Source organism: Leucoraja erinacea, chromosome 1 (genome assembly GCF_028641065.1).
Source record: "Leucoraja erinacea ecotype New England chromosome 1, Leri_hhj_1, whole genome shotgun sequence".
NCBI classification, from domain to species: Eukaryota; Metazoa; Chordata; class Chondrichthyes; order Rajiformes; family Rajidae; genus Leucoraja; species Leucoraja erinaceus.
Window position 1 is genome coordinate 158,574,616 of NC_073377.1, and position 21,848 is coordinate 158,596,463.

General features: G+C 41.7%; 1 protein-coding gene across 1 annotated transcript in view; it reads right to left on the reverse strand.

Moving 5' to 3' along the window:
• LOC129703884 (uncharacterized) overlaps positions 1–21,848 on the reverse strand; it is a 314,315-nt gene that overhangs the window by 196,477 nt on the left and 95,990 nt on the right. Inside the window, exon 4 of the mRNA XM_055646562.1 lies at positions 10,058–10,144. Coding sequence (XP_055502537.1) covers positions 10,058–10,144 — 87 coding nt within the window. The remainder of the gene's footprint in view (positions 1–10,057; positions 10,145–21,848) is intronic.

The window sequence follows — 21,848 nt, forward strand, 5'->3', positions numbered from 1 at the left end:
ACGGCCCACTGATGAAAACTGTGCTTTTAGTTTAATTTAATTTAGGGATAGAGCATGGAAACAGGCCCTTTGACTCATCTAGTCCATGCTGACCATCAATCATCTGTTCTCATTAGTTCTATGTTATCTCCCTTTCTCATCCATTCCCTACACAATACTGGCAACTTTCAGAGGCTAATTAGCCTACAAACCAGCACGTTTTTGGGTTGTGAGAGAAAACTGGAGCGTGGAAACCCACATAGTCACAGGGAGAATGTGCAAATTCCACACAGACAATACACGATCAAACCCAGGTGTCTGGCACTGTGAGGCAGCACTTCTATCAACTGCACCACTGCACTGCCCTGATTTTCTGGTGACTGTGGATGATCAGCCATGATCACAGTGAATGGCGGTGCTGACTGGAAGGGCCGAATGGCCTACTCCTGCACCCATTGTCTATTGTCTATTATTGACTGATGAAGAATAATGAAACGTAGGCAAATGGGGCTAGATCAAGTAGGCATCTTGGTCGACATGGACTAGCTGGGTTGAAGGGCCTGTTTCTATATATAGCTTCAACTCTATGATAGCGACCATGAAGACCAGGAGACATAAACACAAACCAAAGTCAAAATAGTGGTACGGGATATTTTAGGTTCAATTAAGAGAACCGATGGGGCCCCAGTTTAATATTTCACTGAAAATCAGCACCTCTAGTTTTTCAGTATTTCACTGAAATGTGAACCTTGTGCTCAAATCTTCAGAGTAGCTCTAGAATTGGCTCAAAAGCAAAAATATTTCAATTTTCCCTTGGTTTGTGACGTTTCCCCATTCCTAGCCCAAACGCAAAGTGTCCAATCAATAGTCCAACCTTTACCTCCACTCACAATTCCCCCTTCTCTTCCCAACAGCTGGTATCAACAATCCTCACATTGATCCTTACACAATGCAACCTGAGAACGTGTATTGGTTTGCCGCAACTTAACAGTCAACACTGTATTCTACCTGTTTTTCTTAGTGCGCTTCATGAAAGCAGAACAGCCAAAGAAAATGTTTTTCAGTGTAGGAAGTGTGCCAGAAATGGCCAAGCTAGCATTTGATTCTGAGCTTTGTCTTGCGGTTACCAGGTGAACTGAGGAAAATGTGCTCAAAGTCATCCTATAAGGCATGCACAATTCTGGACGCTAACAATAAAAGCATAGTGCATAAATATGAAGCATTTATTGAGGGGCGAGTAAAATATTTATGAGAATGGTTCTTGGGGTGAGAGACTACAATCACAAGAATGGACTGCAGAAGCAAGGATGTTTTGTTTGGGAAAGTCTGTGGGGTGATTTGATGAACGTTGGGAGGCTATTCCTCAACGGAGATGTCAAAGTCCAGTCACAGGTATAAAATAATCGGAAAGGAAATTAAGAGTGTCATGAGGAAAAACTGGAATCCGAAATGTGTTGCCTACATGTGTGGTTGATGCAACTTTAATTGTTGCCCTCAAGAAGGAAATGGATAAATAAATGGTGTACAAAAAAATTACAAGAACCAGTGCATGGAACTAGAGAGAGACATAAAGTGCCGGTATAACTCAGTGGGTCAAGCAGCAGTATGGAGACTGGAGAGTTGCTCTGGTCGGAAAGCTGGCATATACATAATGAACCAAAAGATTTCCATTTGTGCAGAAACCATTCTATAATAAGGTCAGGTTTGTTAAGTTGGGAAGTGGTGAAATTTTTCTCAGAAACTTGGAATTTTAGGTTTCTCCACATGCTGGACTTAAGCTTATACAACAACGCTCGGTGAAACAAGACCTGTCCAGAAAGTGGTCTTATTGACAGACTTGGTCTCCAGAAAAGGAGGAAGCATTTTCGAATAGGAAGCAGCTGATAACAGGATTTTATACTTGGTGTTGGGGTTGTGGAGGAAGTCTCACTTCTTCATCCCAGCACTGAAGAGTTTCTGTTCCCTAAATACAAATGAAAGGTCTAATCCAGTAGAGGGATTCTGTTTTCTGAAACCAGGAGGGCTGGAGATAGAGAGAAGATCTGGATTAAATAGCAAGTTAACTATAATAGTTAAGAGCCGGCAAGTTAACTATAATAGCTGAGTCTCACATTGCGAGTTGACACAAGAGGTACCCCGAGTTAAAACTCGTGGTAATAACGTACAATTAATGTACGGAACTTGTGGACGCTACTTAGAGCCTCATGGCGCTAACAGCAGGTACCCGTGAAACTTGTCAACTCTTGAAAAAAATCAAACATATTTAAAGTTTTCCATGTCATAGTTACTCTTGTGGTTAAGAATTGAAACATTTTAACTCGTTGTAAGAATGTAGTGGCCCGTGCGTTTACCTTAGTGTATCGTGAGTCTACCGTGGGAACTCTTTATAGGTATGTTACAAAACTTATCTTCAGCGGCGCTGTAATTCTGCCACTGGCCGTGTGCGCGATTTTGACGCGTTTGAGGGGGGCAGGGTTAAAACAGGGTTTTTTTCTCCCGATCTGGTCCTGAATTATATTTGTTGGTGCAAGATTTTGCTAAAGAATCGTTCCTACAGCCGTTCTGTGTGTTTTTAAAAAAAAGTTCAACCGACAAGTTAATCGCTAGAATGATTTTAAAAGCAGCTTCTGAAGCCGTCAATGTGGACAACTAGGACGGATTTTATGGAGGACCAGGTAAAAGAAAGTAGTTAATTTTTATGTATAAAAGTGTTTCTTAAGATGTATTTAATTCACATTTTGTTGCAAAACGGTGATTCCCCCCCCCCCCCCAAGAACCGGCAGTGTATTTGCTGCAGATATGGGGGCATAAATTCACCGCCACCTCAACGTTCTAAATGGTCCCTTTCCAGAAAATCCCACTCGCAAGCTGATTTAAATGGCCATTAATTTACAGGTATTAAACATTAAATTCCTTCCATTTAGCCTAAAAACCCCTGACAATGAGATTTAAAAATTCTGTTATATTCTGAATTATTGTGTGAATGTTATTTGGACACTTTGGCTATTTAAAAATGTTCATCTATTCTTAAGAAATTGATAGATGTTTAGATCTAGTAATTGAATTTTGTAATTAGCTACAATTAGGTAACTAACTAATTATATGCTTTAATTTCAAGTCATCTAAGTAAGATTGTTTCATATTTGTTTCAGAATGCTTCAATCTATAATAACTGAAAATTTCTTTCAGTTCTCTTAAATTTTAAGAAAGTTATCGGCTTTTAAACGTTCTCGATCACAGCTTTTGTGTTAGGTCAATGGAAAAGCAATAGGGAACAAGATGCCAATTTCGGAGTATGGTAATGGCCATAACATTTTTAATACTGAAGATATGAAAGTGAATTAGGTGTCAAATTAAACTTCTTGTTATGCTTTATCTGATAGGATAAATTAAAAACTTGATTTTTTAAATCTCAAAATTTTGTAGCATTGCTACTTTTTAACTCAGCGGGCAGGCAGCAGCAAATTGTCGCTCCCTTCAGTTTCCCAGCGACAATCACCTGCCATAACGCGAGAGAGATCATGCACTGTTGTAGGTCTCCTTTGCATGTCTGTGTTTCTGTCTTTCTCCACTCATTGTTGGCCCTATCTGTCACCACCCCCACCTACATCCCTCTGCTTCCCGGCCATGTGTGTGACCCCTTCCCTCCCCTCTCCAGCTCCCCGCCCATTGCACCGGCGCGGGGGCTTTGCACTGTCTTCACGTCGGCGATGCCAGCAGGTCAGTGCCAGTCGCCCCGGGGCAGTCGCTCCCTTCAGTTTCCCAGGGGGTCGGGACGGGACTGGAGTTGGGGGGAAAGGTGGGGGGTGGGGTGATGGGTGGGTTAGGTGAGCAGGAGAGTTGTTTGAAGTTGCAGAGGGAGGGGGCAAGGGCGGTACAGTTCCCAGTCTCAGCTCCTGTCCAGGGGGGTGGCCGGAGATGTCAGGACCAACGGGACACCGACCCCCAGACCCACTGCAAGCACGGAGAGCAAGCCACTCTGGGGGAGAGCCCCGGACCGGGGGGGGGGGGGGGGGGGGGGGGGGGGGGGGGGGGTCAGTCAGCGGGCACGCCGGCTCTTGACTATTTTCTGCATTTCATCGTGAAATGTTCCTGTTATTAAAAAATAGTAATGTCTATCCTGTCACGAGTAATGTGTGAGCCTGCTGCCCTTCACCTCCACCCCCCTCCCCTCAGTCCGACACCAAGATCCTGCTGAAGATGGGCAGCTGCCGGCTGGATGAAGTTGCAGCAGGTACCGTAGGGGCAGAGGCTGATGGTGTGCAAGGTACGTCTTGTTCTTGGTGTGGCGGTTGAGGGGGCGCAGCTCGGGCTGTGGGCGAACTGCCACTTAACACTGTCGCTTATTAAAACATAACACTGTTGCTTATTAAAACAAACCTTCAATCAGGTTTGGCTCAAGAGTAACTCGGGAGACGAACTTGGAACATTGCAGAAATGACAAGTAAACGGCAAACTTGTCATACCCGTGGGAACTCGGTTAAACTCCTGATCATACACTTGCAATCTCGTACACAACCACGAGTCTTTCACTCGGGGTACCTTTTGTGTCAACTCGCAACGTGAGACTCAGCTTTAAGGCTCCAAGACTTATTGCAATTTTTAATTATCCTTGCTTGCTACTGAACTGCTTTGATGTACTTTCTTTGTTAAAAAACAAAAAGTTGTTCGGCACGGACAACTAACCATTGGGAGTATCTTACTTTACCTTCATTACTTTTTGTTGTTTTTTTAATTTACACACAATTTCCCTGACATTTCAAGAGAGAGTTAGATTTAGTTCTTAGGACTAAAGGAATCAAGGCATATGGGGAAAAAGTAGGATAAAAAAGTACTGATTTTAGATGATCAGCCATTATCATATTGAATGGCGATGCTGGCTCGAGGGGCCGAATGGCCTACTCCTGCATCTATGTTTCTATGTTCCATGACTCCTCTTATTACCAATATATAATACACAAACAGAATCATCCTTCAACAGCATGGCAGACATTTGCTCTCAGCGTCACTAAAAAGAAAGAAATTGTAGTGGACTGTGAGTTTCACAAAATCTGTTATTCACGCTTGATGTGAGCCAGTTGGAATTTGTTTAAAAATTCTGCTACTCGGCACAGCCACCACCAACTTTTTACTGGACTAAACACTCAGCCTTTGCATCAGAGAAAGCTGCTTCAATCTTTAGGAAACAAAAAGGACACGATACACTTTCAAATTCATTACATGGACCAAAAGAGTACAGAGCTTGCATACCTAGTACTTTCATGTATGACAGGGAAGCATGTGACACCTTACAAACTCCAAGAGCAAATGTTAAATAGCCAATCCTCAGAATTTGTTGCAAAAATGTGCCCACCACTGAAATTAAGCTAACTGGCCTGTTATTACTCCAGTTCTGGAGTTCTCGCTGTTGAGACATGCAATGTAGAACACAGAGCAGTATTCAGATTCAGATTGGTTTATTTTCATACACAATATGATGCAATGGAATTCCTTATCTGCATGAAGCTCACAGAATACAGAACACATGAGTATGGTAGATACCACGAACAGTCCATTCGGTCCACAATGTCTGCACATCATGATGCCAATCTAACTAATCCCACCTGCCTGCAAGAAGTCTATATTTACCCAATCCCTGCCTGTTTGTCTGTCTATAATACAACTTTAATTATCTGGCAATGCTCTGAGCCAGGGATTACTGAAAAGTTATGGGACATATTTCATTCCAGCCTAGTGACTTAACAACTTTCAAAGATGTGAAACCTCTTAATATTTCCACACTCCACTCAATCTTTTCACAAACTTCCTCCCTCACTACAAATTTATCAGTATTGATTATAACCCTTGCCCACATCCTCTGCTTCAAAAAATACATTACCTTTGCATCTATAATAGACAGTAAGAACTCTTTTCTTAGGTATCCCCATGCTCTTTAAGTACTACCAAAACATCCTTCAATTTTCTTTGATTTTGCTTCGCAATATTTTTTCATACCCTCACTTCTTTTCCTAACATTCCTTTTAAGTCACTCCAAAGCTTCCTCTGGTCTTCTAGGCTTTCAGTGTCTGGTGTAAGCATCTAATTTTTCCTTGTCATTCTGCCATCCTTGGAGCTCCATATCTGGCAGCTCCATTCTTTTTCTTCCTAATGACATATTTACCTTGAAAGCCCTGAATGCCCCCGTGGCCAATTCAAGTAGCTTTTGCCAAGTCATTTTTAAATTCCATTCCAATTTCAAAGACTTTAACTTCATCCTTGTCCTTTTCCATCACTGTATAATCAAAGATCACGTTTACAAAAATCTCCCCCATTGATTCTCCTCCTACATGTTCAGCTTCTTTCCAAACGTTAGACCAACATTTACTCACCACTCTCTCCCTTTCCTGTTGCAAGTGCAACATACAGAGTTGAAAAATAATTCTTGAATGCAATTTTGAACTGACCACAAATGTTACACCTATAATATAGCAGTTATTTTAATATTGCGGCAACCAAAATCTTCCCCTGGTGTTTTCATACTTCCCAACATTTACCGACAAATTTGAAAATTAAGAAAACGCAGATGGTAGAAATCTGAAATAAAAATACAAATGGTTTAAAGCATGTTGCAGTCTTCAGAATTCATGGAATGAGAAATAAAGTTAATGTTTCAGGTCAATAATCCTTTTGTCTGGATTGGGAAAGAGAGAAAACTAAATTTGTTTTAAGTCACATAGAGATTGGGGAAAGAATAGATAAAATCCAGGAAATGCCTCTGCTAGGATGAGACCAGGATTGCCCTGGTGATGAGCTGAAGGTGAAAGTCAATGGGTTGATAAGTTTATAAGGGCAGGCTGCAACAAGCCCAGATTGAAAATGAGGGAAAGAAGGTGAGGTTGCATTGTTAATTGAGGAAGGCATCAGACCCTTGATGAGCAAACATATAGTTTCAGAGAATCCTTAGACTCATAAAGTCATGGAACATAACAGGCCCTTCAGCCCAACTTGGCAATGTCAACCAAATACCCCATCTATGCTAGTCCCATTTCTATGTGTCTTTCCCATAAGTCTCCAACTCATTCTGGTCTATGTACCTGTCAAAATGTGTATTCATTGTTGTTATTGTAGCACCCCAATTTTTTTGCAGCTCACTCCATAAGGCTGCAACCCGATGTGTGAAATAAGATGCCCCTCAGATTCCCATTAATAGACAATAGACAATAGGTGCAGCAGTAGGCCATTCGGTCCTTTGAGCCAGCACTGCCATTCAATATGATCATGGCTGATCAGCCACAATCAGTAGCCCATTCCTGCCTTCTCGCCATTGCCCTTGACTCCACTATCTTTAAGAGATCTATCTAACTCTCTCTTCAAAGCATCCAGAGAATTGGCCTCCACTGCCTTCTGAGGCAGAGAATTCTGCAGATTCACCATCCTTTGTGTGAAAAAGTTTTTCCTCATCTCCATTCTAAATGGCTTACCCCTTATTCTTAAACTGTGGACCCTAGTTCTGGACTCCCCCAACATCAGGAACATGTTTCCTGCCTCTAGCGTGTCCAAACCCTGAATAATCTTATAAGTTTCAATGATCCCCTATCATCCTTCTAAATTCCAGAGTACACAAGCCCAGCCACTCCATTTTATCAACATATGACAGTCCCGTCATCCCTGGAATTAACCTTGTGAACCTACGCTGTACTCACTCAATAGCAAGAACGTCCATCCTCAAATTTGGAGACCAAAACTACACACAAAATTCCAGGTGTGATCTCACTAGGGCCCGGAACAGAAGGACCTCTTTGCTCCTATATTCAACTTATTATGAAGGCCAACATGCCAATCGCTTTCTTCACTGCCTGCTGTACCTGCATGCTTACTTTCAGTGACTGATGAACAAGGACCCCCAGATCTCTTTTCCCAACTTGACACCATTCAGATAAAATTCTTCCTTCCTGTTTTTGCCACCAAAGTGGATAACCTCACATTTATCCACATTAAACTACATCAGCCATGCATCTGCCCACTCACCCAACCTGTCCAAGTCACAGTTCACACTGCCACCCAGCTTTGTGTCATCTGCAAATTTGCTAATGTTACTTTTAATCACTTCATCTAAATCATTAATGTATAATGTAAATAGCTGCGGTCCCAGCACCGAGCTTTGCGTTAATCCACTAGTCACCACTTGCCATTTTGAAAGGGACCCTTTTATCCCTACTCTTTGTTTCCTGTTTGCGAACCAATTTTATGTCCATGTTAGTACCCTACCCCCACAACACCATGAGCCCTAATTTTGCCCACTAATCTCCAATGTGAGACCTTATCATATGCTTTCTGAAAGTTCAGGTACACTACATCCACTGGCTCTCCCTTGTCCATTTTCCTAGTTACATTCTCAAAAAATTCCAGAAGATTAGTTAAGCACGATTTCCCCTTCGTAAATCCACGCTGACTCGGACCGATCCTGTTACTGCTATCGAAATGTGCATCTATTTCATCTTTTATAATTGACTCTAGCATCTTTCCCACCATTGATGTCATGCTAGCTAGTCTATAATTCCCTGTTTTCTCTCTCCAGCATTTCTTTAAAAATGGGATAACTTTAGCTACCCTCCAATCCACAGGAACCGATCCAGAATCTATAGAACATTTGATAATGATCACCAATGCGTCCAAGATTTCTAGAGCATTTCCTTAAGTACTCTGGGATGCAGACCATCAGGCCCTGGGGATTCATCAGCCTTCAGTCCCATCAGTCTACCCAACACCATTTCCTGCCTAATGTGAACGCCATTTCCTACCTAAATCTTAATCACTCACCTTAATCCCATGCCCTCCAGTTTTTTATTCCCCTACCTGGGGAAAAAGACTGTGCCTATCTATCCTATCATGACTTTATGCACCCCTATAAGATCAACCCTCAGCCTCCTGCGCTCCCGTGAATAAAATTTTAGCCTGCTAAATCTCTCCCTAAATCTCAGGTCTCGAGTCCTGGCAATATTTGGTTAAATCGCCACTGCACTCACTGATCCCTAACTGATGAAAACCAGCATGACAATAGCCTTCTACACCACCCTTTCTATCTGTGATGCCACTTTCAAGGAACTATGTACCTGTCCCTCTGGATTCCTCTGCTCTTCAAACATCCTCCACAGTGACTCCTCTTACTGTGATGGAAGGTGAAAAAAAGGTTCAATCTCTTCCCTTCTTTGTCCTCAGGGCCTCGAGCCTTTCGTTGACAGGCCGATCTTACTCCTCGTCGGGGTGATCAAGCTCTTGCATCGGGGTGGGAATCCCAGCTCCCTACGCTGGACAATCTGAACGTCGTGTGACTTTTGGAACTACCCGACTCGGTCTCTTCTTTGTCCGCAGGCCCAGAGGTTTTCGTTGACAGGATCTGCTCCGATGGTACTCCTCCCCGGGGTGAGGCTCAAGCTCAGATCGGGGGGGAAGCCCAGCTCCACCCTACGCTGGACAATCTGAACGTCGTGCGACTTTTGGGACTACCCGACTCGGTCTCTCCCGCGAGCTCCTTGACGTTAAAGTCCGCATTAACGCAAACTTTTTGGAGCGTATCCCCCAAAAAAGCAGATCTGCTCCGACTGTGGTAAGTGCCATCGAAGCGCCACGTGGTGTAGTTTTTATGGATGTCAAAGTAGAAACCCGAAACAAAGCCTCCAGCTCCACGGTGGCCATTCGGCCCTTCGAGCCTGCACCGCCCGGAAATATCGCATGGCTGATCATCCAACTCATTGAATAAAAGTTTCTCCCCAGCTACCCCCTGATCCCCTTAGCCCCTACATAAAACAGAACATTATACGCAAACTTTTCAAACCCTCCTGGCAAAAATAACAGAAACCAAAAGATGAAAATAGATAGACTCATCTCGGTTTTAAAGGATTTGCCTTTATCCTTAAGCGCCACCCCTGTGTGGTATGTTTTTGTGGATGGAACAATCTTCCTGAGTTCCAAACCCTTAAGAGTTTGGTTGAGCATGAGAGATTAATTTATTGAGCTTTTCCAACATTTTCTGGACTTATTGCCAACATATTTCCTTTATGATTTTTCAAGTCCTTAATATTTTTTTAATCCAACTCACCTTTGGAGACGGCTTTTTGGAGATTTTGCTTACTTGACTACATTCTGAAAACTGAGTTGCAGATACACTTCTGGGAACCACATTCTTCTGTAAAACAGACAAATAAAGCAGGTTACATTGATTTCATTTGAAACACACTAAAAGTAAGATAAAGGTAGACAAAAATTGCTGGAGTAACTTAGCGGGTGAGGCAGTACCTATGGAGAGAAGGAATTGGCGACGTTTCGGTTCGAGAAGAAGGGTCTGACGAAGGATCTCGACGCAAAATGTTGCCAATTCCTTCTCTCCATAGATGCTGCCTCACCTGCTGAGTTTCTCAAGCATTTTTTGCCTACCTTCGATTTTTTCCAGCTTCTGCAGTTCTTTCTTAAACAAAAATAAGATAATGGTAGGTTCAAGGCCAGAAAATATAAGGCAAAATTCTCTAACAAAATAGAAATTATGTGGTATATGTAGCCAAAGAATGCATGTTGTAGAGTCAATACTGTTACATGTTCCATACTCCCATCAGATTTTGAACTTCCTTCCTGAATATCTGGTGATATTTTATAAATAAAGCATTTGTAACTGTAATTTTTAATATTTTTTTAAAAACATTTTTAATATTTAATATAATCTTTAAACATCTGTCTAAGAATACTACCTATTCATCCTTCACCATTTTGCCTTTATAGATATGTATATAGCGCCGCAGAATTGTGCACCTATCCCCCCCTCTCCCTTTTGTTTTTGTTTTCTGTTTCTTGTTTTTTGTACTAAATTATATGTATGCACTGAGTATGAGCTGCTTTTAATCTCATTGTACATGTGTAGTGACAATAAATGGCATATATCTATTTGATCCACACCAGTCTGTTCACGGAAGTCAGATTCAGCTTTCAGTCTGCTCCAGCTTGTAATGGAATAAATGAAAGAATTCAAGCCCTACAAGTCTTTAAAAATGTGCATATCTATACTGCTTACAAAGATGATGAGCCTAGAAAGATTTGAACTTTCTCTTTCATTTTAATGTTTCCTGCTGAAAGAGGATCTCCAAAAGGGCATCTCCAAAGGTGAGATAGATTTGAAAAATAATGAATTAGTCATGCTTACTCTTGGCAGAGGAAAGAAGGTGAGCATTCCAGTAGTACCAGAGAAGAAGGCCTCATTATTTATGAGATGGAGCCAAAGAAACAGGGAAAAAGGAATATCGTCCTTATAGGAGGCAGAGGTAAGGTTCCAGCTATACCTGTCTTTTTGTTTGATATTTGGAATAGTACATGTTCCAGGCTTATTTGGGGCCACTCTCCAAACTTTTTCTCCTAAATATTGATGATTGCAGCCACACAGAAGTTGGCAAAAATTATTACTTTCGCTACCAATGTCCACCTGCGCTCACATTTACGTGGTCCATCACTGACTTCCCTTCTCTTTCAAGATCTCTGAGTCCATCTCAGCAGATTAGCCACAAACATGCCCACACACTGTCAGAACTACCTTCACTATACAACCGCTCACTCTGCAGGCTCTCAATCAGAGAGCTGGATCATGGAGTCACAGACTCATAGAATGCTACAGTGTGGAAAAAGGCCCTTTGGCCCATCATGCCCACACCAGCCAATAATGCCCCAGCTACACTAGTCCCACTTGCCTCCGCTTGGTCCATATCCCTCCAAACCTGTCCTATCCATGTACCTGCCTAACTGCCTCTTAAATGATGGGATAGTCCCAGCCTCAACTACCTCCTCTGGCAGCTTGTTACATACACCCACCAACCTTTGCGTGAAAAAGTTACCCTTCGGATTCCTATTAAATCTTTTCCCCTTCACCTTGAACCTATGTCCTCTGGTCCTCGATTCCACTACTCTGGGCAAGGCACTCTGTGCATCTAGCCGATCTATTCCTCTCATGATTTTGTACAGCTCCATAAGTTCCCCCCTCATTCTCCTGTGCTCCATGGAATAAAGACCCAGCCTACTCAATCTCTCCCTAGAGCTCACACCTTCTACACTTGGCAATATCCTCGTAAATCTTCTCTGAACCCTTTCAATCTTTCCTATAACATAGTGCCCAGAAGGGCAATTAGAGAGAGAGTGGGACCTCTCAGGAATCAATGCGGTCACCTCTGTGTGGAGGCACAGGAGATGGGCAAGGTCCTCAATTAGTATTTCTCCTCTGTATTTATAAAGACAGTAGGACAGAGGAACTTGGGGCAGTCAATGGAAGTGTCTTGAAAGCAGTCAGTGTTACCGTCAAAGAAGTACTGAAGGTACTGTTGTGTATGAAGGTAGACATATCTCCAGGGCCTGATCAGATATATCCGAGGACATTGCGGGAAATTACAGAGGATATTGCAGGAGCACTGGTTGGAATATACGAGTCGTGCTTAAATACAACAGGAGAGGTGCCGGAAGAGTGATGGGTGGCAAATGTTGTGCCTTTTTTCAAGAAGGGCTGCACGGAATATGCTGGGAACTATAGGCTGGTGAGTTTAACATCTGTAGTTAATCGGTATATGGGACTCGGGGAGATTATGTGTTCGGCACGGACTAGAAGGGTCGAGATGGCCTGTTTCCGTGCTGTAATTGTTATATGTTATATATAGTTGGAAAGTTACTAGCGAGTATTCTGAGGGATAGGTTATACAGGCATTTATATGTGCAAGGACTGATTAGGGAGAGTCAGCATGGTTTTGTACGTGGGAGGTTGTGTCACAAATCTGATTGATTTTTTTTGAAGACGTGACCAAAAAGGTCGAAAGGGCAGAGCTGTAGATGTTGTGTACATGGATTTCAGTAAGGCATTCGACAAGGTTCCGCATGGTAGGCTGCTCTAGAAGGTTAGATCGCATGGGATCCAAGGAGAGATAGCTGAATGGATAGCAAATTGGCTCCATGGAAGGAAGCAGAGGGCAGACAGCAACTTACAAGAGATTGGTGCTGACCTTTTCCTTGCAAATCCCGACTGTGAAAATATAGGTCTGAATTGCAACCCAATCTCAACTAAAATTCAATTTTGTGGAAATTGTGGATCCCAAGTGCTGCTCCACTTATAGCAACATAGAAATTAGGTGCAGGAGTAGGCCATTCGGCCCTTCGAGCCTGCACCGCCATTCAATATGATCATGGCTGATCATCCAACTCAGTATCCTGTACCTGCCTTCTCGCCATACCCCCTAATCCCTTTAGCCACAAGGGCCACATCTAACTCCCTCTTAAATATAGCCAATGAACTGGCCTCAACTACCTTCTGTGGCAGAGAATTCCAGAGATTCACCACTCTCTGTGTGAAAAATATTCAAAATATTTATCCCATCAGAAGATCTACAAAGGTTAATACTCAATTGAAAGACACATGTATTTACTTCAACCTTACAAATGTTAATGGCCATTTATTGTACATTCGGAAAGAGTTGGGGCAACAATATCAAACCATAATGCCCTCTTATAATGCACACCTTTAAGGTTTGGAATTCTGAAGTTAGCACAGCATTTTGATCTCAATTTCTGGTAACTTAGATACAAAAATCCCTGGAGGCATTAAACCAGACATCATGATGTGGTCTAATGCTGTTTAAAGATTATTTTCATGGAGTGTACATTGTCTAGAAACTCAAAAACTGCATTTTTATAGAATTGAAACTGTGCTTTGCATCTGTGTCAATTCATCTCAGCACATTGGGATCACAATCCTATGTCAACAGCACAAGCGCATGTTTATCTGGCAACCCTTAATATAAAGAAAGTTGTGCAATCCCAATGGATTCCTCTTGAATTTTACACAGCTGCCATGCAACAAATACATCTGGGCTCCAGCCCTTAAAAGGACCCTCTCCACATTAGCAAATTATTATGGCAACAGATTTAATGGCTCAGACGATTGACCAAATTCCCTTGACGGAAGCAGAGAATCCAAAATTATGTTTGCATTTTATAATGTGGGCAATGTTAACTTAATCTGTTTAGTGGACAGGTTTGGGTCAAATGCCTATTTTCTGGCCGTTGGTTGCAACAGGGCATGGGCAGTCTATATTAATGGGCAGTCTATATTAATCAGTCAGTTTCTTCAGTTCAATTTGTTGAATTTTAACAATCACACTATCTAACTGCTCACTATCTTGTTGAGTTTTTACAGGGAATTCTTGCATTCTGTTGATGCATTGCTAAAGCAGAATGCCAAGAACATAGAGAAGGTTGCATTATAATTTTCCAATTATCAGCAAACTCACTTTTGCTCATAAACTATTGATATTCTGAAACATTGAGAGGAAATTACAAGATCATTTGATTAGTTATATGCCTATGCAAATTGGCCACTCATTGTAGAATTGGCCCATATACCATCTCACTGAATATCACCCAGAAGCTAGACCTCTCTTACATTTGCTCATTTCTTATGCACATCAATCAAGGATTGTAAATCTTTCGGAAGGATGTGACATGTGTCCTTACTCACACTGAATACTCTATGGCTGTGGTTGTCAACTTCCACTAGCTTACCACATCTCAGAGATTTCAATTTATTATTATATTTCTCACTTTTAATTCCTCAAATGCTTTATCATAATTTTCCCTCCTACTATATTTCCACACAACTCTACAGTCTTCCATTTTTGGCTTCCTTCCTATTGAGCTCCTATGAGCTCTTTTCACTCATGGATATGAATAGAACCTTCAAGGAGGATTGCTGGATGGGAAAACTAGAGATATGGGTGCCCTATATATCAGGAAGAAATAACCATTTTTTCTCCCTAGATGCCCAACAGTAAATCATCTAAGAAGTAAAAGCCAATTTATTAAAAGATTCAAAGGTTGCAGTGCAAGGACTGACATCTTATTGTTATTGGTGTGTCAGAGGTCACAGAGTTAGCAGGTATTCACAGGGAATTGAGGAGGAGGTCATGCAGCAGAGTTAATAGTGAATCGATGAAGAGTAGTGAATCGATGATCAGGATGTGAGAAGCCGATTATCATGAAACAGGAATGTAGGAGATTATTGGAGTGAAGAAAGTCATGATGGGGGTGAAGAAAATCAAGGAAGTGAGGTAATAGGAGATTTTCATGATGTAGAGAGTTTGGACAGTCTCAATAGTGCTTGAAATGGTAAAGGGGCTGTACCACTGCGGTGACCTAATTCGCGAGTTCAGAAGAGTATGCCCTCGACTCATACTGGCAGCATGATCAACACGATGTCCTAGGAGGTCTTTGTAACTCTCCTTCATGCTCGAGAGTACTCCCCGCGTACTCAAGTTTGTTAGAACTGAAGGTTCCTTGCTCCTCCAAACTTACACATGCACTTGAGTCATGGATCCAGACCTGCTCAATGGTAGCATAGTGGTACAGCTGGTAGAGTCACTAGTCCTCAGCTAGGTCGGCCCATATTTTTCAACATGCTGAAAAATGCCCGCGATTAAAAAAAGGTTGCCAGGGAAAAAAATCAATATTTTTTTCTTTTACTCGTAGGTTTAATCGAGGTAGGCCGTAGTAGATCAGCATGTTATTTGTAGGTATTCAAGGGTAGTCGAAGGTAATCGAAGGTAGTCGAAGGTAGTCGTAGATAGTCTTCAACATAGTCGAAGGGAGGTCGAAGGAGATCGAAGGAGGTTGTCTTCACTCTCCACTATTTAGTGTCCAATTTTCCCCAAGCTAGTCGAAGCAAGTCGAAGCTAGACTTCAACATAGTTGAAGGAGGTCTTCAACATGACACTTTTTCAAACTTTCCTAAACTCTTCTAAACTCGACAATTAGGTCGCCGCAGTGGGACAGCCCCTTAAGTTTGTTAGAACTGAAGGTTCCTTGCTCCTCCAAACTTACACATGCATTTGAGTCATGGATCCAGACCTGCTCAAGTGGTACAGCTGGTAGAGTCACCAGTTCACAGCACCAGAGTCCTGGGTTTAATCCTGACCTTGAATATTGTACAGAATTATCATATTCTCCCTATAACAACTACGTGGACTTCCTCCAGGTGTTCCAATATATTCCCACATCCCAAAGACATGGCAGTTGGGGATTTAATTAGCCATTGTAAATTGTCCTTTGTGTGTTGATGAGTGTTAGAGTCTGGAGGAAGTTGATTGAAATGTGGGGAAAATAAATATAAGATTAATGTAGGTTTAATGTAAATGGATAGTTGATGGTCAGCTGGTGAGCTAAAGGACCTGTTTCTGTAGCACTCGATGACTGCCAAACCTTCCTCTATATGACCCGGCCCGTGGGGAAAACACTGTGGGGAGGGGGGGGAGAACAAAAGGAGCAGCAGGCGTGCTTTGTAACTTTGTCAGTGCCGCAGGTGGCTGCTATCTGTATGCAAGCAAATAATGTTACTGTGCCTAGTCACATGTCATTATAATCATAATCATATTTTATTCGTCAAGTATGTTTTGCAACATATGAGGAATTTGATTTGCCATGCAGCCATACCATTAAAAAGCAACAAAACACTCAAAATACATTTTAACATGAACATCCACCAGTGACTCCTTCACATTCCTCTCTGTGATGGAAGGCGAAAAAAAAATTCAATCTTTTCCCTTCTTTGTTCTCCCGCAGTCGGGGGCCTCCAGCCTTCCGTTGATGGGACGACCTTGGTCCCATAGCCGGCGGTCAGGTTCCCGCGTCGGAGCCATCAAGCTCCTGCATCGGGGAGATGTCAGCTCCCCGCGCCGGGCGAATGACCCCTGGTCAAACCTTCTGCAACTTTGGAACTTCCCAACTCGGTCTCTATCCGAGACTGCGAGCTCCTCGATGGTGAAATCCGCAGGCAAAGGATAGGCTCCGATGCTAAGTCCACATCCCCGTGGTGAGGCTCAAAGTCAGTCTCGAGCAAAGCCTCCAGCTCCATGATGTTAGGCCGCAGAGCGACCGGAGATACGATCAGGAAAACAATCACATCACCGGCAAGGTAAGAGATTGAAAAAATGTTTCCCCTGACAACCTCCCCCACCCCACACATAAAACAAACCAGAGAACATTAACACAAACCTTAAAACACAATAAAAATAATTAACAAAAAAATGGAAAAGACAGACAGACTGTAGGCGAGGCTGCCATCGTGCGGCGCCCCCTGGTGGAATACATTATTGTGACAATAAAGTATTCCATTCCATTCCATTCCAAAAATAAAAGTCCAGTTGTGAGGGAGGCATGAATCTTCTTAAATGCTTTAACTGACTAATCTGCCTCTTGATCTTTTGTTTGTTCAGCCTTCACTAAAATCAAAGTAGACAGGTTGGAAGCCAGTTTGAGTTTTTATGACCTACCTCTACCTCACACATCCTTGATATTTAAAACACATCCCATTTATTTCAGTGTCTAAAGAGGACCAAAGTAGAAAAGGCTTACTGATCCATGTAGCATCTACATTTTACTGGATCATTATATTTTTCCATACAATGACCTCAAATTTATCTAGCCTTTTAATGAAAGTCAGATATGATTTAGCTGCCCTACACAGAGAAAATCAAATGGAAAAATAATATTAGGCCAGTGTTAATATTGGGGGAAACACACAAGTCCTGAATTTCCATGTAAGCTCTTCCAAGTTTCCGGCATAACATTTATATTCTGATGCAACTCTCAGAGAAATGGAGTGAGTGTTCATTTACAGCCAAGGTCATAGCAGGAGATTGGGAGAACTCCCAGGAAACTCAAGACTATTTTCACATATTATAAAAAGTAAGTGGAAGGACATGTTTTCTATTCATGATTTCCCTGACCACAGGATCCTGATCTCAACTCTCGACTGAATGGAAGCTCTAATCAGAGGCCAAACCTTTGCCAATGGGCAACATGGTAAAATTCAAAGAGCCAATTGTCTTGAGTTATTTTCACACAAATTTTATTGCCATCTATCACTCAATTCAGATTCAGATTCAGAAAACGTTATTGTCTGTCGTAACAGAAAATCTTCTTTGACGTGGCTCAACGTACAGACAGGACAATGTACTGATAAACAGTCATACAACACAGATTTCTGAGAGCACACAGAGTGTGTATTGATCTTAAAAGCAAATATAAAGATTAAAAACTGTAAAAAATAGACAAGATAAAAGTTGTGGATACGTGTAAAGTGACAATGCGTCAGGGTTAATTTGTCCATTGTTCATTTTTTATTTAAGCTGTTTATGGCAATGGGTATGAATGAGTTTTTGTGGATATTTTTCTTGGATAGGGGGACTTTATATCGGCGGCCTGATGGCAGAAGTTGGAAAGACTTGTGCAGGAGGTGGGTGAGATCCTGTGTAATGAGATTAACTGCCTGGGTGTGGAGTACTGATAATTGATTTTGAGTTTTGCCAGTTATTTTGCTTGCCTCCTTGCCTCCAAACATACCTCCAGAATTTCTCTTAAGTCAAGGACTTTATGTAGATGATGACAAAATGAATTAGAAATGCTTAAGACCAGATAATCAATTGGTAGAGTATGGATTTGATTCACAATGTTGCATACCATGTTCTTGATCTTAACTCTTGATAAAGAATAGAAGCACCAATCAGAAGCTAAACATTTTCTAGGTCAGGAAGGAAAATATTAAAGGGGTTTATATACTTTCTCTAAAATTTGCCATTAAGCTGGGAAGGGTGCAGAGAAGATTCATGAGGATGTTGCTCAAACCAGAGAGCTTGAGATATAGGGAGAGATTGTGCTGGCTCGGACTTTATCTTTGGAGCGTAGGAAGCTGAGTTTGTCTTTTAGAGGGGAATAAATAGGATGAATATGGAGTCTTTTTCCAAGGGAATCAAGAAGTATAAGGCATAGTTTTATGGTGACAGGGGTTAAAGTTAATAGGAACCTGAGAGGCAACTTTTTCACTCAAAAGGTGGTGGATATCTGGAACAAATCAGGATGTAGTTGAAGCTGCCACAATAACAACATTTAAAAAATATTCGAACAGGTACATGGATGGGAAAATTTTAGTTGGATATGGGCCAAACCTAGGCAAATGGGACAAGCATTTTGGGGCACCTTGCTCAGCTCAGACAAGTTGGGGTGTGGGACCTGTTTCCGTGCTTTATGACATAATGACTGTGACTTAAGGGATCCCTCTGAATTGTTGGCCTTCTGCAGGGAATTTGGAAGTTACATCTCGCCAAGTGAAAAATAAAAATAGATTTCCACTGATTTTTGATGACAGCTTAAACACACAGCCTGTATAATTTCTGTGCTTTGAGCTTTGCAGGGAACTTCACTGATTTTGAATCATTATCATTAGTTGCATTACTAATTAAAAAGCAAAATAAAACTGCAGATGGTGGAAGTCTAGATTAAAACCGAAAATGCTAAGAAGACCCAGCAGTTCAGGCAGCATCTACAGAGAAATAAATATAGTTAGTGTTTCAGGTCAACAACCCTTAATTAGAGATGCAGATGTTTGAAATTGGATAAATGAGAAAACAACTCATTATTTCATCTTCCCTTCAATTTCTTGACTCCCCACGTCTAAGGCAGGAAATAGATTAGCAATGAGTATCTATTATAAACCCACATTGTTTCCCAACTATCTCCACCATGCATCAAAATATTAACATGGTCCACGTCTGACTCTTCTTTATTCATTTTTTGGCTTCCATCTCAGAGAATCAATATCCTCCAAAGTCATAGATCAATGGTTCAATAGTATCACATGTACTTAGGTACAGTGAAATTCCTTTTTGTATACAGTTCAGTATAAAATCTTACTATCCCTAGGCGCAATCATACTTAAGTACAAGAATGTAAAGATAATAGCATACACTGAGGCAGTACATAAAGATGTGCTAGGCTTTGGGTACCATCTTGTATTCTTCAAATTCAGTTATTGAAAGCGTATATTCTTAATTCGGCCATGAAGGGAATCCAATAGCAATTGCGCCTGTACCTTTCCCACTGCATCCGATAAGAACTTAATTTTACTCTCGTTGCTCTGTCACGTCTACTCCGATGACAAGACTTTCTACACCAAAGATAGACACAAAATTCTGGAATAATTTAGCGGGTCAGACAGCATCTCTGGAGTAAAGGAATAGGTGACGTTTAGGGTTGAGATCCTTCTTCGGGTCTTGACCTGAAACGTCATCTAATCCTTTACTCCAGAGATGCTTTCTGACCCGCTGAGTTACTCGCCATTTTGTGTCTAACTGAGTTGGATGATCAGCCATGATCATATTGAATGGCGGTGCAGGCTCGAAGGGCCAAATGGCCTACTCCTGCACCTAATTTCTATGTTTCTATGTTTCTATCTTCCGTTTAAACCAGCATCTGCAGTTCCTTCCTACACAAACGTTCTACACCATTACATCTGAAATGTCTTCCTTTCGCTTTAACTGTGGCAACACATTTACCATAGCTGACAGGGCTTTTAACCATAATTTTGTATTTTCTGTGTCTCTGCTCTCACCCCTTCTCCTCCCAAGAATACAGTTCACCTCACTCTCACCTTCTAACCCATCATTCTCCACATTCAAAGGAACATCATCCATAATTTAAAACACTTCCAATGGGATTCAACCACCAAACACATGGCATCTTCAGCATCCTAAAGGGACCATGATTCATTGGTTTACACGTCCATCTCCACCAACTGCTTCCTTTCTCACGGCTCTTCCCTGAGCAATCGGAAAAGATGCAACACCTCCCAGTGAAGCAGCCATTCACTTGTACTTCTTCCAACACACAATATTTCATTCAGTGCCCACAGTGTAGTCTCCTCTGCAGTGGGGAGATTTGCGAACACCCACAAGGGTGTTTGCAAATGCAGAGGGTGATCTCGACTGCCTGTCACTTTAAATATCTATCCCACTCCTACTCTGCCCACTCAGGCTTTATAATATTATTCAATTTAAGCCCAAGCAAACTTGAGAAACATTGTTTTATGACCTTGGGCACGTTCTTATCCTTCCCCTGCCTTCCAAATTCACACTTCTCCTATCCTAATTCAATTCAATTTAAAAACTTTATTGGCATGATAAAAAAGCATAGTTATATTGCCAAAGTATAAAACATGACATACATGTTTAAAATGCATAAGTATAAATACAAGTATACAGTGCATGGATAGATATGTCCCTGTACATAAACTCGCAATAGGCCTATAGCCCTTTATTGATTGCTACACGTTCTTGCAGCTGGAAGCAGTACAACACAATAGCAAGTTTAGCAATTCAATATTAATTTCTTAGTGTTAGTTAATGTCAATTAGTGTGTGCGTACATATATGTGCATGTTGGTCCTAATCGCACTCTTTTGTCATTTCATCTCTGGCCTTTGTCCAACCATCTGCCTATCAACCCCCTCCCCCCCCCCCCCCCCCCCCCCCCCCCCCCCCCCCCCCCCCCCCCCCCCCCCCCCCCCCCCCCTCCCCCCCACTCACCTGCATCCACTCGCCATGCTTTGTCCTGCCCCTCTTCCAATTTTCTTGCCCCCACCATCAAAATCAGTTTGAAGAAAGGTCCTGACGCAAAACATCAACTATCCATGTTCTCTAGCAATACTGTCTGACCTGCTGAATTTCTCCGGCACGTTGTGTCTGTTTTTCCACAAGGCATATCTCCTTTTGTAAAAGAAGCTAAAGCCCATGCAATTACTTAAGCAATTACATAAATTATACAAGCAACTATTTAAAATTAGATAAATAGACGTCTGCTACAGTTAATATTGTCAGTAGTAATATCTGACTACTGCAAAATAACTAATGATGTCCAAACAAATAATGAAATAATACTATGGAATAATAATTTTTCTTGATTCCAATAGTCAACCTCAACGCTGAATGTATAATGAAACAAATAAAAGGCTAAGTGTTTTGGCTGCAGTCACTAAATTCGCATTTTATC